The sequence below is a fragment of the Rhinopithecus roxellana genome, chromosome 1 (assembly GCF_007565055.1).
Source record: "Rhinopithecus roxellana isolate Shanxi Qingling chromosome 1, ASM756505v1, whole genome shotgun sequence".
Classification (NCBI taxonomy): Eukaryota; Metazoa; Chordata; class Mammalia; order Primates; family Cercopithecidae; genus Rhinopithecus; species Rhinopithecus roxellana.
The window spans coordinates 120,071,890-120,088,712 of NC_044549.1; the positions used below are offsets into that span (position 1 = coordinate 120,071,890).

A 16,823-nucleotide genomic window follows, 5' to 3' on the forward strand; every position below is an offset into this window, starting at 1 on the left:
GAAAAAAGAGGGGTAGAGAGGTGTGTTCTGAAGTAAAGGTAACGAGAGTATGCCCTGACAGAGACAATGTGGTTTCTGGCAGATTTGCCAGACAAATTCCGACACCTGGGATACTGAGTTCTCTAACTGACACCATAACTTCTATACAGTTTTCCTAAACACAACTTAATACTGTTATTTTTTCCTATTTTGCATTGAGTTATCTAATGACTGCAGAAGAAATTCACAAAATCTAAAGAACTTTATGTTTGCTAAGTATAAATTTGTGCTACCTTTGAACAGAATTATTCTGTCCTTCATAAAAGCCATCTTTACTATTTATTAAAATGTAAGTTTCTGTGATTTCTTTTAAATATACCCCCAAGTTTATCTAATTCACAAATAAACAGATATCTAATCATGAAACCTAAATTTAAAGGAGTCTGGCAAAAGCCAGCTTACCAGCAGTAGTCCAGCAGGTGTGGAGGAAGCACTGGGATGTATATGTGTTGCCAATACATTGGGTATAGAAGAGCAGCTGATCCATGGATACAGGCAGTTAACTAAAATTTGTAAAAGGATAACAAAAATAAGTAGCTGCTGACCTTCCAAACAAAAAGCAATGTTCAGTGTATCAACAATGAACAGTAATCACAGAACAATTTACATAATGACATAAATCACATTGTCTTTACCAATTCTACATGTAAAAAGTCTTATGTCTCAGAGGCCCCTCTGAAACGTATATAAACAGCAAAAGTAGCTTCTTGGGAATCATGTAGATAGTTATAATCATCTGAAAATACAGAGCTTGGGATTGAAAACTTAGAACATAAGTAAAACTGAAAAATTAGGTGTGCATCTTAGAAAAATTGTAGGAAATTACAATTGATACAGCATAGTTTGTGTATCACTCAGATTAATTTAACATGATTAAATATGGAAAGGAAGAGAGGCTGAAAGCTCCTGAGGGATATCATTAGGGCAAATTGCCAAAGAATGAAACATGAGCCAGTCAGGAGAGTCTGGAAGCTGCAAAAATATCAGGGGACTTGAATGTTCGACAGTTGGAGCTTCAGTAATGTGTGAACTGCGGGTTATGGTATCAAGAGACTCTGTTCACTGACACATAGAATGTCACTATTGACCAGCAAACTGCCCAAGCTTGACAGCTGTACTACAGGAAGCCAAGTATATCATAATTTCATATTTAAACTGTTCATTCCAGATTAACATTTTGTTTCCTAGCTTTATATCACAACAGCTGTAATTACATTGTTGCTATTTTAAAGGTAATTGCCATTTTAATTGTTTTGTTTTCGTAAGCAGTTAATTAAACATTTTTTAGTGCTTAACAAAAGGATATCGCTTTTTTCTTCCATCTTCTGACCCTCATCAGAATTCTTTCAATATGACTTTCTTTCCATTTTAAATTATATTTCCATAAATGTAAAGTCATTTTTATGCATAAAGCAATAATTAAATCAGTATTCTTAATCATTTTAAAGTTTTGCTATAGTCTGTATTTCAAGGTTACCAATTAAATTATTTTATTCAACTTGAAGATCAGAATTTTTAAAAAATCTGAAAATGAACCAGACTTTCTATAAACCATTTTCTCTATCATTATACAAATATATTTAAAGAAACTACATAATAATCCACAATTAATTTTAAAAAAATGAATGTACACAAAGCAATCCAAATCCTATTAATAGCCACATTTGTCTATGTTTAAGCGCAAAGTAGTTTCATTACACAAAAAGTCAATTAAAATAATTCGATCTGAACCAAAACCAAAAATGTTTATTCAAAGTATATTCATCTTTGCCATATGTGTTATATTTTTTCCAGTCACGTTTTTAATCAGTTTTGTATGGCAAATAATGTATTTTGATTTCACTTGGGATGTTATCATTAAAGGATTTTACTACCTTGTACTTACAAGCTTTAATAGGTTATCATAATATTCCTTCAATAAATATTACTTTTTAAATTCCTTAATTAGAGCCTACAATATGCCACTAGGAGGCATTCAAATACTTCCATTTAACAATTACAGACCATGGATTTATTTATGTTACAAACTGCAGCTAGAGGGAAATGAAAATGGGGTTGATCTAACTCACTGTGTCAAATTCTCCAAGAGCTCTCAGGTACTCCTTAGTTGTAAATTAGGCCTCTTTAAAATTGTATTAACTCTTTCCATCCCCTTTTTAACCTGATGGGCTAAAAGAGCTTATGCAGCTTTGAAAGCAGCTAATTATTTAATTTCTCAATCTGCACACAGATGACTTTTTAAACAGCTCATTCCAAGCCTTAAAAACAACAAAAAAGCTTTTTTTTTGTTACTGAGCAAATAAAAACTGTAGCAAGATAAAAAAACACGTTCTTAAAGTGAGGTATTAAATATAATACCTCACTTTATTTCACTGGGCATTTTTTTCACTGGGCAATTTATTTCACTGTGGATACCCAGAGTCCAAAGCACTCTACTAAATGCTACGTACATACTTTCCCTGCCTCCTTACTGGTCATCCTTAAATGAAGTTTTATTAGTTATTCGCTAACAAAATTCAACATTATCTGATGAATTTGACTGATTTCTTAGAGGATGGTTTCTGTAATTATATGCAGAGTCACAAAATTTCTGCAATGGCCAGCATCTGGCAGAGGGTTATGCCTGCTAATCAAGATCTACCAGGAGAGAAGCAAGCTCTACAGGACTTGGCAATTTTCTGGATGTGGGGTATAGGTGACAAGGAGAGGAAAAAATATATGACAACTCCTCCCCAACCACAGTTCCGGAAGCAAGCAACCAGAATGAATTATTAAAGGTAATATAGCAAAGTGTCAGGTTTAAGTAGAATTATAAGGCATCTGCTTTAGCAAATATTTATTCTGTTAACCATGAGACCCCTAAATGGAGATTTCCAAAGAAGACGGAAGCATCCCAAAGATGATCCCCCATATTCACTTAGTAGCATGCAAGAGCTGTGTAACTTAAAAAGAATGAGAAAATACTATTATGGCATATTCTTTTAGAGATGATAGCAAAGTTGCAAGTAAATAGAATAAAACAAATTTACTAGAAAATTTAACACATTCATATGTAAATTGCATAAAATCATAACATGTATATTACAGACACAAAATTAGGGCTCTGCCACCAACAAGTCATGTGACCTCTAGCACATCTACTAATACAACCATGTCTGTTTTCTAATCTTTAAAATAAGAACTCTATGCTAGATGATCTGTAAGTATTTTCTCTCATAGCTCAAGCATTCTTTATTTGTAGATCAGATCAGTTCTATCTTTTTTATATTCATATGTATTGAGATTTCTTCTATCCTGGTGGCTAATGGAATACTATGACTGGACTATAATTCAGATCCACTTTCAAGATATATCTAAAGGTTTAAGTGCTTTAAAGTGCTTTCATAAAGTCTCTAAGTGCTCTAAAGTCCATAAGTTAATTATGCAACTGAAAATATTATAACAATTTATTTGCTTAATTCAACAAAAATTTTGAGTGCCTGCTATATGCAACTGAAATCCCTATGACGCAACAGGGACACAGCACTAAACAGAACAAAGTCCCCATTTCTATGGAGCTTACGTTTAGTGGAAAAAGCAAACAATAAACAAGTAAAATAAACATTGTCAGAGATGAGATCTATAAAGAAACCAAAGTAGGGAGTGATGGGGGTGGGGGGCTATTTTAGATAGGAGGATTACAGAACAACTCTAATGTGGTGACATATGAACTAAAACCTAACTGAATGGAGAGAGCAAACTCGTGGATTTGGGAAGAAGAGCATTCCAGATAAATTAAACAAGGCAGTCAGAAGTCCCAGGTGGGAATATGCTCGGCATCTTCACAGAGCAAGGGGGAGGTCAGTGAGATTAGACTGGAGGAAGTGGGAGAATGGCAGATGAGGTCAGATAGAGAAGCAGAATCAATGATCAATGACGGAGAGCCTTCTACGACATGGTAAAGACTCTAAATGTTATTCTGGATGACATTTTTACATACCTCTGAAGAGAGTGCTATCATAATAAACTATTTACCTGGAACATTTTGAGAATATACAAATTAAAGGAAAATAAACTACATATTTGAGAAGTTTGGTTTGCAATATAAAGTACTACAAAGAAATGAGAACAATTTTATAAGCCAAGTAAGAAGAATCTTATTAAAGTTATTTATGATATATCAAATCTTTAAGCTTAATGAAAATGAAATATCATATAGTCTTCCTTTGGGCTAGAATTACCCAAGTATCATATGTCTGATTAGTGACAGGGCCAGGACTCCACGTTCTAATATCGTCAGTTGCTTCTTTAATACCACAGTTGTTCCTCACGAAAGCAGAGAAAAGGGTAAAGGAAAGAATTTCCATGTTTCAGTTCAAACATATTTCTGGCATTATATCCTGAAACTGAATAATACACTGCTATAATTTTCAGAGAAAAATGAATTTACCAAATACAGGTTTATGGAAAAACATATTCTTATCTTTATGTAGCATATGAATATTTAAAATGCACATGTATTTTCATAAAGCATACCCAATAAATTAATATAGTTCCAAAGAGCTGACTAATGCAAAATAGAAACATTGGGAACACTGATTTACTATGGACTTCAATTACAACCTAAGTATATATGCTAATCATGAGAAGGGGCAAGAACTAATGCCCGTGAAACCAGACAGAGAAACCTGACAGTAAAGGTCAGCAATAGTTAACTCAGTCATAGAACAAAGGCATTTGAAACTTCTGGTTCCCAGGTCACCAGGTCTAAACATAGATAGTGCCACTGAAAATAACAGCAGCAAATGTTTATATAATGCTTACCGTGTGCCAAGAACTGTTATGAGCACTTGAACTACTCATATCTAATCCTCACAACAACCTGATGAAGTACTATTATCATTATTTCTACTTAACAGATAGACACTAAGACAAAGTTCAACCAACTGCCCATGATCATACAGCTTACAAACAGCAAAGTCAGGATACAAATGGAGGCAGGCTGGATCCAAAGTATAGTAACCGCTATTTCAAACTACCTTCAATACATAAAGATTTTAAATTCTCCTCATTATAAGGCTTTAAATAACATCTACTGACTGAAAATACTGTGTTTTATAAGAATTGTATAATAGAGAATGGATCTTTGGACCGAACAGTCAAACAAGAACCACTGACCTTTGTATGAGAAATCTATGATAGACAGAGATCTGATTTAAAAAACGTTCCTCAGGCAACACAGACTGTAACTACAGCAGGAAACTAATAGAACAGACTCTCCCAGAAAATGTTAAAAGGATAAGATCATTGATACAAATTCTACAAGTTATCATCTCAACTTATGTCTGTGAGTACACCTAAGTTTGAAACTGAACCAAAGTTGTCCTGCTTTGTGATACAAAATCTGATTTGTTCTTCTTAAACTATATTTATTAGAAGAAATCAGCCTATTAATAAAACTAGAATTGTTTTAAGCAATTAAATAGGCATGTATTTTCAGGGAGGAGAAAAAGACATTTGTCAGACTCCCATGGACATAGCAGAAAGGTAATCCATCTAGTATAATCACCACTATGAAAAATAGCACAATTTTAACCAGCACGCCTTACAGGTAAAGGTATCATACAGACACATTGCTACTCACACTATTCTAGCCTCTGTATCACCTATCTAGATTGTGCCTCATTCTTTTATAGAAATCCTACACTTCAACTAGAGTTATATGAGTTACTGCAGGGTTAAACGAGTTACTGAGTGGCAGATTTATATTCCCCAAGAAAGCATTTATTAATAAAATCTAAGAAACATATATTAGAGACCTCACCTGATTTTTAACTGAATCAGTACTTAATTTAGAAATTTAAGCATTATAAATAACTATAAGTATAAAGAGTAAACTGCTGCAGATGGGAATGTAATGAATTCCTCATAAAATTTTTAAAAAATTAGTGGAAACCATAAAGAAAACATCTGCTTAAACACATTTAATTTATATTCACATTTTAAAGTTTAGACCAAAAAAGGTAGCAGCAGGGTATTTGAAAACCACAACATTAACTACAAAATAGTCTCACTTAAGTAAAACTCTAATATTCAAATTAAGTGAGACTTATAAGAAAATGTTTGGAGAGTAGATATTCTATATAATGCAAAAACAATTTTTTTTATTATTATACTTTATGTTCTAGGGTACATGTGCACAACATGCAGGTTTGTTACATATGTAAACATTTGCCATGTTGGTGTGCTGCACCCATTAACTCGTCATTTACATTAGGTATATCTCCTAATGCTATCCTTCCCCACTACCCACTCCCCAGAACAGGCCCTGGTGTGTGATGTTCCCCTTCCTGTGTCCAAGTGATCTCATTGTTCAATTCCCACCTATGAGTGAGAACATGCGGTGTTTGGTTTTCTGTTCTTGCGATAGTTTGCTCAGAATGATGGTTTTCAGCTGCATCCTTGTCCCTACAAAGGACACGAACTCATCCTTTTTATGGCTGCATAGCATTCCAAAGTATATGTGTGCCAAATTTCTTAATCCGGTCTGTCACTGATGGACATTTGGGTTGATTCCAAGTCTTTGCTATTGTGAATAGAGCCACAATAAACATACGTGTGCATGTGTCTTTATAGCAGCATGATTTATAATCCTTTGGATGTATACCCAATAATGGGATGGCTGGGTCAAACGGTATTTCTAGTTCTAGATCCATGAGGAAGCGCCACACTGCTTTCCACAATGGTTGAAGTAGTTTACAGTCCCACCAACAATGTCAAAGTGTTCCTATTTCTCCACATCCTCTCCAACACCTGTTGTTTCCTGACTTTTTAATGATTGCCATTTTAACTGGTGTGTGATGGTATCTCATTATGGTTTTGATTTGCGTTTCTCTGATGGCGAGTGATGATGAGCATTTTTTCATGTGTCTGTTGGCTGCATAAATGTCTTATTTTGAGAAGTGTCTGATCATATCCTTTGCCCACTTTTTGATGGGGTTGTTTTTTTCTTGTAAATTTGTTTGAGATCTGTGTAGGTTCTAAATATTAGCCCTTTGTCAGATGAATAGACTGGAAAAATTTTCTCCCATTCTGTAGGTTGCCTGCTCACTCTGATGGTAGTCTCTTTTGCTGTACAGAAGCTCTTTAGTTTAATTAGATCCCATTTATCTATTTTGACTTTTGTTGCCATTGCTTTTGGTGTTTTAGACATGAAGACCTGCCCATGCCTATGTCCTGAATGGTATTGTCTAGGTTTTCTTCTAGGGTTTTTATGGTATTAGGTCTAACATTTAAGTCTCTAATCCATCTTGAATCAATTTTTGTTTAAGGAGTAAGGAAGGGATCCAGTTTCAGCTTTCTACTTATAGCTAGCCAATTTTCCCAGCACCATTTATTAAATAGGGAATTCTTTCCCCATTTCTTGTTTTTGTCAGGTTTGTCAAAGATCAGATGGTTGTAGATGTGTGGTATTATTTCTGAGGGCTCTGTTCTGTTCCATTGGTCTATATCTCTGTTTTGGTACCAGTACCATGCTGTTTTGGTTACTGTAGCCTTGTAGTATAGTTTGAAGTCAGGTAGCATGATGCCTTCAGCTTTGTTCTTTTGACTCAGGATTGTCTTGGCAATGTGGGCTCTCTTTTGGTTCCATATGAACTTTAAAGTAGTTTTTTTCCAATTCTGTGAAGAAAGTCATTGGTACCTTAATGGGGATGGCATTGAATCTATAAATTACCTTGGGCAGTACGGCCATTTTCATCATATTGATTCTTTCTATCCATGAGTATGGAATGTTCTTCCATTTGTTTGTGTCCTCTTTCATTTCATTAAGCAGTGGTTGGTAGCTCTCCTTGAAGATGTCCTTCACAACCCTTGTAAGTTGGATTCCTGGGTATTTTATTCTCCCTGAAGCAATTGTGAATGGGAGTTCATTCATGATTTGGCTCTCTGTTTGTCTGTTATTGGTGTATAAGAATGCCTGTGATTTTTGCACACTGATTTTGTATCCTGAGACTTTGCTGAAGTTGCTTATCAGCTTAAGGAGATTTTGGGCTAACACAATGGGGTTTTCTAAATATATAATCATGTCATCTGCAAAAAGAGACAATTTGACTTCTTCTTCTCCTAATTGAATACCTTTTATTTCTTTCTCTTGCCTGATTGCCCTGGCCAGAACTTCCAACACTATGTTGAATAGGAGTGGTGAGAGAGGGCATCCCTGTCTTGTGCCAGTTTTCAAAGGGAATGCTTCCAGTTTTTGCCCATTCAGAATGATATTGGCTGTGGGTATGTCATAAATAGCTCTTATTATTTTGAGATATGTCCCATCAATACCTAATTTACTGAGAGTTTTTAGTATGAAGGGCTGTTGAATTTTGTCAAAGGCCTTTTCCGCATCTATTGAGATAATCATGTGGTTTTTGTCTTTGGTTCCGTTTATATGCTGGATTACGTTTATTGATTTGCATATGTTGAACCAGCCTTGCATTCAGCGATGAAGCCCACTTAATCATGGTGGATAAGCTTTTTCATGTGTTGCTGGATTCAGTTTGCCAGTATTTTACTGAGGATTTCTGCATCAATGTTCATCAGGGATATTGGTCTAAAATTCTCTTTTTTTGTTGTGTCTCTGCCAGGCTTTGGTATCAGGATGATGTGGGCCTCATAAAATGAGTTAGGGAGGATTCCCTCTTTTTCTATTGATTGGAATAGTTTCAGAAGGAATGGTACCAGCTCCTCCTTGTACCTCTGGTAGAATTCAGCTGTGAATCCATCTGGTCCTGGACTTTTTTTGGTTGGTAGGCTATTAATTATTGCCTCAATTTCAGAGCCTGCTATTGGTCTCTTCAGGGATTCAACTTCTTCCTGGTTTAGTCTTGGGAGACTGTATGTGTCCAGGAATTTATCCATTTCTTCTAGGTTTTCTAGTTTATTTGCGTAGAGGTGTTTATTCTCTGATGGTAGTTTGTATTTCTGTGGGGTGGGTGGTGATATCCCCTTTATCCTTTTTTATTGCCTCTATTTGATGCAAAAACAACATTTTGTACATTTTTTAAAATAGAATTTATTTTTTAGAATAGTTTTAGGTTCATAGCAAAACTGAACAGAAATTACAGGAATGTCCCATATTCTCCCTGCCCTCACCCATGCATAGCTTCCGCCATTATCAACACACCCCACCACACTGGTACATTGTTACAGCCGATGAACCTATATTGACACAACGTTGTCACCTGAGTCCCTAATCTACATAACAGTTCACACTTGGTGTTATACATTCTAGCATATAAACAAATTTACAGTGACATGTATCCACCATTATAGTATCATTAAAATGCTCTGTTAAATAATTAGGTATAAATCTAACAAAATATGTATACAATATATGTAAGGAAAACTAAATATTCTAATAAAAGAAATCAAAGAACTAAATAAATGGAGAGATATTCCATGTTCATGCGTAGGAAGACTCAATACTGTCAAGATGTCAGTCCTTCCTGACATCTTGGTCTATATAGATTACAATCCCCATCAAAATCTCAGCAAGTTTTCTTGTGGAAAACAAGAAGCTGATTCTAAATTTTCTATGGAGAAGCAAAAGACGCAGAATAGTCAACGTAATTCTAAAAGAACAAAGTTGGAGGACAGACACTATCTGAGTTCAAAACTTATTATAAAGCTACAATATTCAAAACAGTGTAGCATTTATAAAAGAACATACAATTAGATCAATGGAACATAATAGAGAGCCCACAAATAGACCCACATAAATATAATCAACTAACCTTTGACAAAGAAGCAAAGGCAATACAATGAATAAAAGACAGTCTTATCAATAAATGGTGCTGGAACAAGTGGACATCCACATGCCAAAAAAAATGAATCTAGATACAGACCTTACACTTTTCATGAAAATTTACTCAAAATGAATCACAGACCTAAATGTAAAATGCAAAACTATAAAACCCCCAGAGGATAACACAGGAGAAAATCTACATGACCTAGTGCTTGGCAATGACTTTTAGAGACAACACCAAAGTCATGAACCATGAAAAAATTAATTGATAAGCTGGATTTCATTAAATTTAAAATTTCTGTTCTGTGAAAAACACTGTCAAGAAAATTTAAAAAGCAGCCACGGACTAAGAGGAAATATTTGCAGAAGGCATATCTGATAAGAGACTATTACCCAAAATATACAAAACTCTTAAAATTCTATAATAAGAAAACAAACAACCCAATTAAGAAATGGGTCAAAGACTGTAACAGATGCCTCACCAACCTCAACAAAGATATACAAGTGACAAATAAGCATATGAAAAGATGTTCCCCATCACATGTCATCGGGGAAAGGCAAATTAAAACAACAATGAGATACCACTACATACCTATTAGAATGGCCAAAATCCAGAACACTGACAACAAATGCTGATGAAGATGTGGAAAAGAAACTCTCATTCATTTACGATGGTACTACAAAATGGTACAGCTACTCTGAAAGACATTTTGGTGGTTTCAAATAAACCTAAATTTTTTTATACTTTATTTTCTTCCTTCATTCTCTTAGGGTGGTATCTTAGTCTCTTTGGGCTACTATATCAAAATACCTTAGAGTGGGTAACTTATAAATAATAGGAGTTTATTTCTCACCGTTCTAGAGACTGGGAAATCCAACATCAAGGTACCAGCAGATTCAGTGTCTGGTAAAGGCTTGCTCTTTTCTCCATAGATGGCACCTTGTTACTGCATCCTCACATGGCAAGAGGGACTGAACAGCTCCCTTGAAGCTCTTTTATAAGGTCACTAATCGCATTCATGAGGGCTCACGATTTCATTACTTCCTAAAGACCCTAATTCTTAATACTATCATATTAGGGTTTAAATTCCAAAAATATAAATTTTGGAGGACACATTCAGACCATAGTAGATGGTAAATTCTGATACTTCACTGCTAAAAGTTTATTCTAAACTATTTCCATCATACCCAGGTCCTTTGGAAAGTTCTAATCATCTCACATTTAGTCATTGGGTTATTAGCTCTTCTTAACCAAATAATTCTAAATTTTATTTCTTGCTTGCTTCCTTCAAGTATTCATTCTTTCTTTCATTTTATAGTTTGGGAAACTGAGGCAAAGTTAAGTCAATTGGCCAAGATTACTAAGCCAGTAAGTGGGGCACCAAACTTGTGCCAGACATTATTATTAGTGGTAAGGATACAGTAAGGAAAATCTGTGCTCTCAAGGAACTTGCATTCTAGTTACCCTCTATATACCACCATTACTGTTGTACTCACCTCTTCACAGCTCTTTGGATTTCTGTGCTATCACATTATACATAAACGCCAATACCCTCAAATACATCTCCTCACCTACATGACATTTCCCTATCACTAAATTTAATGCTTTCTAATTCTCACTCTCAAAGTCAATTCAATAGCAGCTTTTCTTTTCCTAGAGAAGGCCCTTCTACTTTTCCATCAAAATTAAAGAGCGTAACACTACAACACTCCTCAAATTTGCCTATATTTTCTCTTCACAAATATCTAAAACTGTACATTCTGGAGGACAAAGGGTTAGGATATTCATATGGTATATACAAAAATTACATAATTTGGCAATCATTTTTAAAAAATAAATTATACAATATAAGAATCATTGTATTTAACAACTAGAAAGGATCCTAGAGATCATTCTTGTTCAATTTCTTCATTTTTTAGACAAGAAATTTCAGGGTAAAAGAAATTAAATGAATTATAAGAAGGTAGCTGATGTACTGTAGAGTAGTTGGTCCAAAACACAAATCTCTAATTTTAGAAGATATTATTAATATAAACACATTAATGTCACATTTTCAAACAATATTTCAAATAAACAGTAAATAAAAGCTGATTGAAGCTACTCTTTAGTCATATTTGAAACCATAATTTAAAATATATCTCACCCAGAACAAAATAAAACTGATCGCAAACCACCAGCCACTGAAAAAGAGACAATCACAATGGCAAAGCAACAACAAAGTAAATCTAAATCTTTAGAGTTAACAAATATAATAATTTGTAATGAAATAAGAATAGACAATTATACATATACATATTTAATGTTAAAATTACTATATATATACACCTTTATCTGTTCAACATACGTATGTATATTTAGCATGCATATCATATATATGTGAATATATGCATGTATATGTGTATATGCATACACATACTTATAAAGTGAAAATTTGCTGTTAGTAAATGACATCAAGAACTGTCCCCTTATAAAGAAGACACTAAATAAACACTTGGTAAAGACTTGTCCTGTGTGTGCCATTCTACTCTTTCCCTTTTCTTACTTACTGTTAAGCTGATACCACAGGCAAAAGACTTTTGCTTGGAAATGTTTCTAAAACCCAACCTCACCTCCCTCTTAAGGTCACTGTCCTAGTTCAGGAGATAATCATCTCTTGCTTTTATTACTGTAACAGTCTTTATTTATTTATTTATTTATTTATTTATTTATTTTTATTATACTTTAAGTTCTAGGGTACATGTGCATAACATGCAGGTTTGTTACATATGTATACTTGTGCCATGTTGGTGTGCTGCACCCATCAACTCGTCAGCACCCATCAACTCGTCATTTACCTCAGGTATAACTCCCAGTGCAATCCCTCCCCTCTCCCCCCTCCCCGTGATAGGCCCCGGTGTGTGATGTTCCCCTTCCCGAGTCCAAGTGATCTCATTGCTCAGTTCCCACCTATGAGTGAGAACATGCGGTGTTTGGTTTTCAACAAAAGCCAAAATTGACAAATGGGATCTAATTAAACTAAAGAGCTTCTGCACAGCAAAAGAAACTACCATCAGAGTGAACAGACAACCTACAGAATGGGAGAAAATTTTTGCAATCTACTCATCTGACAAAGGGCTAATATCCAGAACCTACAAAGAACTCAAACAAATTTACAAGAAAAAAACAAACAATCCCATCAAAAAGTGGGCAAAGGATATGAACAGACATTTCTCAAAAGAAGACATTCATACAGCCAACAGACACATGAAAAAATGCTCATCATCACTGGCCATCAGAGAAATCCAGATCAAAACCACAATGAGATACCATCTCACACCAGTTAGAATGGCAATCATTAAAAAGTCAGGAAACAACAGGTGCTAGAGAGGATGCTGAGAAATGGGAACACTTTTATACTGTTCGTGGGATTGTAAACTAGTTCAATCATTATGGAAAACAGTATGGCGATTCCTCAAGGATCTAGAACTAGAAGTACCATATGACCCAGCCATCCCATTACTGGGTGTATACCCAAAGGATTACAAATCATGCTGCTATAAAGACACATGCACACGTATGTTTATTGCGGCACTATTCACAATAGCAAAGACTTGGAATCAACCCAAATGTCCATCAGTGACAGACTGGATTAAGAAAATGTGGCACATATACACCATGGAATACTATGCAGCCATAAAAAAAGATGAGTTTGAGTCCTTTGTAGGGACATGGATGCAGCTGGAAACCCATCATTCTGAGCAAACTATTGCAAGAACAGAAAACCAAACACCGCATGTAACAGTCTTTTAACTGATCTCCTGTCTGTTGGATTTCCCCTACTCCATTTCTTCTTTTATAAGGCACCAGTGTTATCTTCTCTAAAACAAAACTTGTCATGTCATGTACCTCATTTGCTTCCCCACAATCTGTTGGATAAAAGCCAAACCTCTTAAATTAGCAAATGTGATTCTTCACAATCTGGCCACTGTTTATATCCCCAACTAGATTTTGTAGTCTGCTTTCTCTCTCTCCCACTCTCTCCATACACACACACACACACACACACACACACACACACACACACAGTAATATATTAAACACATATTTCCTAGACATGATACAAATTCCTTTCAAGAATGAGGTGTCATATTGAAGTAAACTCTGTAGTCTACCACTCTACCCTCTAATATTTCCCATAGTAGAATTTTTATCACATTGACTGTCCTTGAGTCACTGACACTGTTATAGAATCACAAATTAGTAACTCTGAAATTCCCAGTACTTAGTACCTGACAAATAATAGCATTTATCAATGCACAAATGAATAAATACTTATATACCTCATCTTGGGAAAATCTACCCATGGCAAATATTTATTTTAAAATAAAGGCATTTCTTTGCTTCTCAAGTAGTTAACTATTTTTAACTCCTTCCTATTTAACAGAAGAATGCTGCTACTTGAATTTTAAGATGCCACTTGACTAACTGGGGTACCATATACCACTGAATCAATAGGCTAAAGAAGAGGAAGTTAATCTACTGGCTTGAGTGATTGTTCTCAACAGCCAAAGGGAAACTGCGGTGCTTCTATATAATAGAGGCAAAGAGAAATGTGTCTTGAACCAGGGGATTCTCTATGATGCCTCAGGACTTGCATGCCTAAAGTAAAAGAAATGAAAAACTACAACAACCAAAACACAACAAAAACTTTGAGGATTGAGACTCTTTGAGAATGGGACATTTTACCAGATAAAGATCCTTTCCAGGTGAAGTTCTAGCTGAGGGTGAGAGAAATATGGAATGGGTAACAAGAGGAAACCATACATACCAATTATGGCCTCTTGACCAGTTACATAAACAAGGGTTTCTCCTAGAGGAAAGGGTGAGAATGCCTACATTTGTAAAAATGATAGTTGTATGTTATTAGGTAGAAAAACAGATTTGTTTTATTGTACAGGAATTCAAATGTGTATAGAAGGGTACAAATAGAGGCTGAGTATCCAAAGGGGTGGGCTGTACCAATTATCAACTTACTGCCTCTTGGTTCAAAATCTGCCCCTCACTGCCTAATCTGTAAAAATGGATCTGGACTCTGGATATTTTTCCTTTTAGCAACTGGCATGATGTCAAACTTTGTCAGGAGAGGGTACTAAAGAGACAATGCAAAAAGAGAGAACTTGCTCCTGGTTCCAGTGAGACACTCTGCAGGCTCCTACAAACCCTATGGCTCAGCAAAGACTGTCTTCTATTGTACATGCAGCTTCCCTAGGGCCCATTTCCTGCAGCACAGGTGTCCACCAGGCTCCTATGCAGTGGACAGTTTCTGCAGTGCCTGGCTCCTGCAGGTACTGGCAGCCAAAGGTTTCCCTCAGTACTCCTCTACCTTACAGCAGAGTACCTCTGACTCTTGCAGCACTTGGAGCCTTTCTAGTTCCTGCAGCACAGGAAGCATCTCCTGCACCTGATTATTGGAGTGTACAATTTCCAACAACACCAAGTGGCCAGCAGCTTTCCTTTGTTAGTTTTTTAAAGGAGTGCCTCCAGTAACACAATCCTAGTTAACAGCTTCACCTTAGGAGGCTTTATAGTAGTCTGCAGCGAGTGAGGCATCTCTCTGAAAGCAGCTTCCCCAGTACCTCTCATATGGCTTTCCAGCAATTTCTAAGGAATGGCATTTCTCTGAGGGCAGCTTTCCTGGGCACCCCAAAGGGCAGGATTCCAGAAAATTCTGCCAGTGTGGCACCACAGCAACTCCTCTGCCATTCAATGAGCCACAGTTGTGCCCTCTCCATTGGAGTCCGGATCTCGAACCCAGATGGGGCTTCTTCCCTGAGTGCTCCATTTCAGCCCTAAGACTAGTAGCTGCTTTATATTTGGTATTTCTATAGTCTTTATAATTCCTTTCACTTACTAGAAGCCCATCGCTTGTTACTCCAATCCCATGTTATAGTTTTTAAGTTCTTTATATTAAACTTTCTTTGTTCAAATTACTATGTAGCTTCTCTTTCCTGGTCATATTCAGACTGATACAAAGGCTATAAAGATTGATAGAAAACTAACAAAGGAAAGCTGCTGGCCACTTGGTGCTGTTAGTGTATGATCTTACCTACAGAACACTGCCTGGCATGAGTTAAGCATTCCTTAAATGAAGAATGATTCAATGAATGAACAAATGAACATTTTTCATAGAAAGAAAGTAACAAACTTTCTATTTAGGACTATATGAAGACCAACGAATACCTAACTAAGTTCCTGTATAGGCTTAACAAAAGTCATAATTGCAATACAGGTTCATGAAGCTGAAAAGGGTTTAAGACGTATTAATAAATTTTTCCCTACAGCATTACTATTTTTGCGTAGACTTTTTAAAAAAAATTACCTAGTAGAAAATAGCTAAACACAAATGTTCTTTTAAAGACAAAACCTACATAGAAATTAGTGCCTAGGCCGGGCACAGTAGCTCATGCCTGTGATCCCAGCAACTCTGGGAGGCCGAGGCAGGAGTATTGCTTGAGCCCAGGAGTTCGAGACTGGCCTCGGCCACTTGGTGAAACCCCATCTCTACAAAAAAATACAAAAATTAGCCAGGCATAGTGGCGCATGCCTGTAGTCCCAACTACTTGGGAGGCTGAGGTGTGGGAAGATGACTGACATCAGTGGGCAGAGGCTGCAGTGAGCCAAGATCACACCACTACACTCTGACACCTTGGCAACAGAGTGGCAACTCTGAGAAAGACAGAAAGAAAGAGAAAGAAAGAAAGAAAGAGAGAGAGAGAGAGAGAGAGAGAGAGAGAGAGAGAGAGAGAGAGAAAAGGAAGGAGAGAAAGAAAAAGGAGGAAGGAAGGAGAAAGGCAGGAAGGAATGAGGAAGGAAGGAGGAAGGAGTGAGGAGGGAGGGAGGGAGGAGGGAGGGAGGGAGGAAGGAAGGAGGGAAGGAGGGAGGTTAGGAAGAGGGAACTGAGAACTGATGATGAGCCTGTTCCTGCCATTCTTCTTTCTTTCTTTCTGGCATGGGGTGTCTTCCTTCGTG

At 36.2% G+C, this 16,823-nt stretch overlaps 1 protein-coding gene across 3 annotated transcripts in view; it reads right to left on the reverse strand.

The window, feature by feature from the left end:
- The window catches only part of DENND1B (DENN domain containing 1B), a 288,795-nt gene that overhangs the window by 122,202 nt on the left and 149,770 nt on the right, over positions 1 to 16,823 (reverse strand). For all 3 annotated transcript variants that reach the window (XM_030929666.1, XM_030929664.1, XM_030929667.1), the window contains one exon: positions 442 to 542. In XM_030929666.1, the coding sequence (XP_030785526.1) occupies positions 442 to 542 (101 nt within the window). The remainder of the gene's footprint in view (positions 1 to 441; positions 543 to 16,823) is intronic.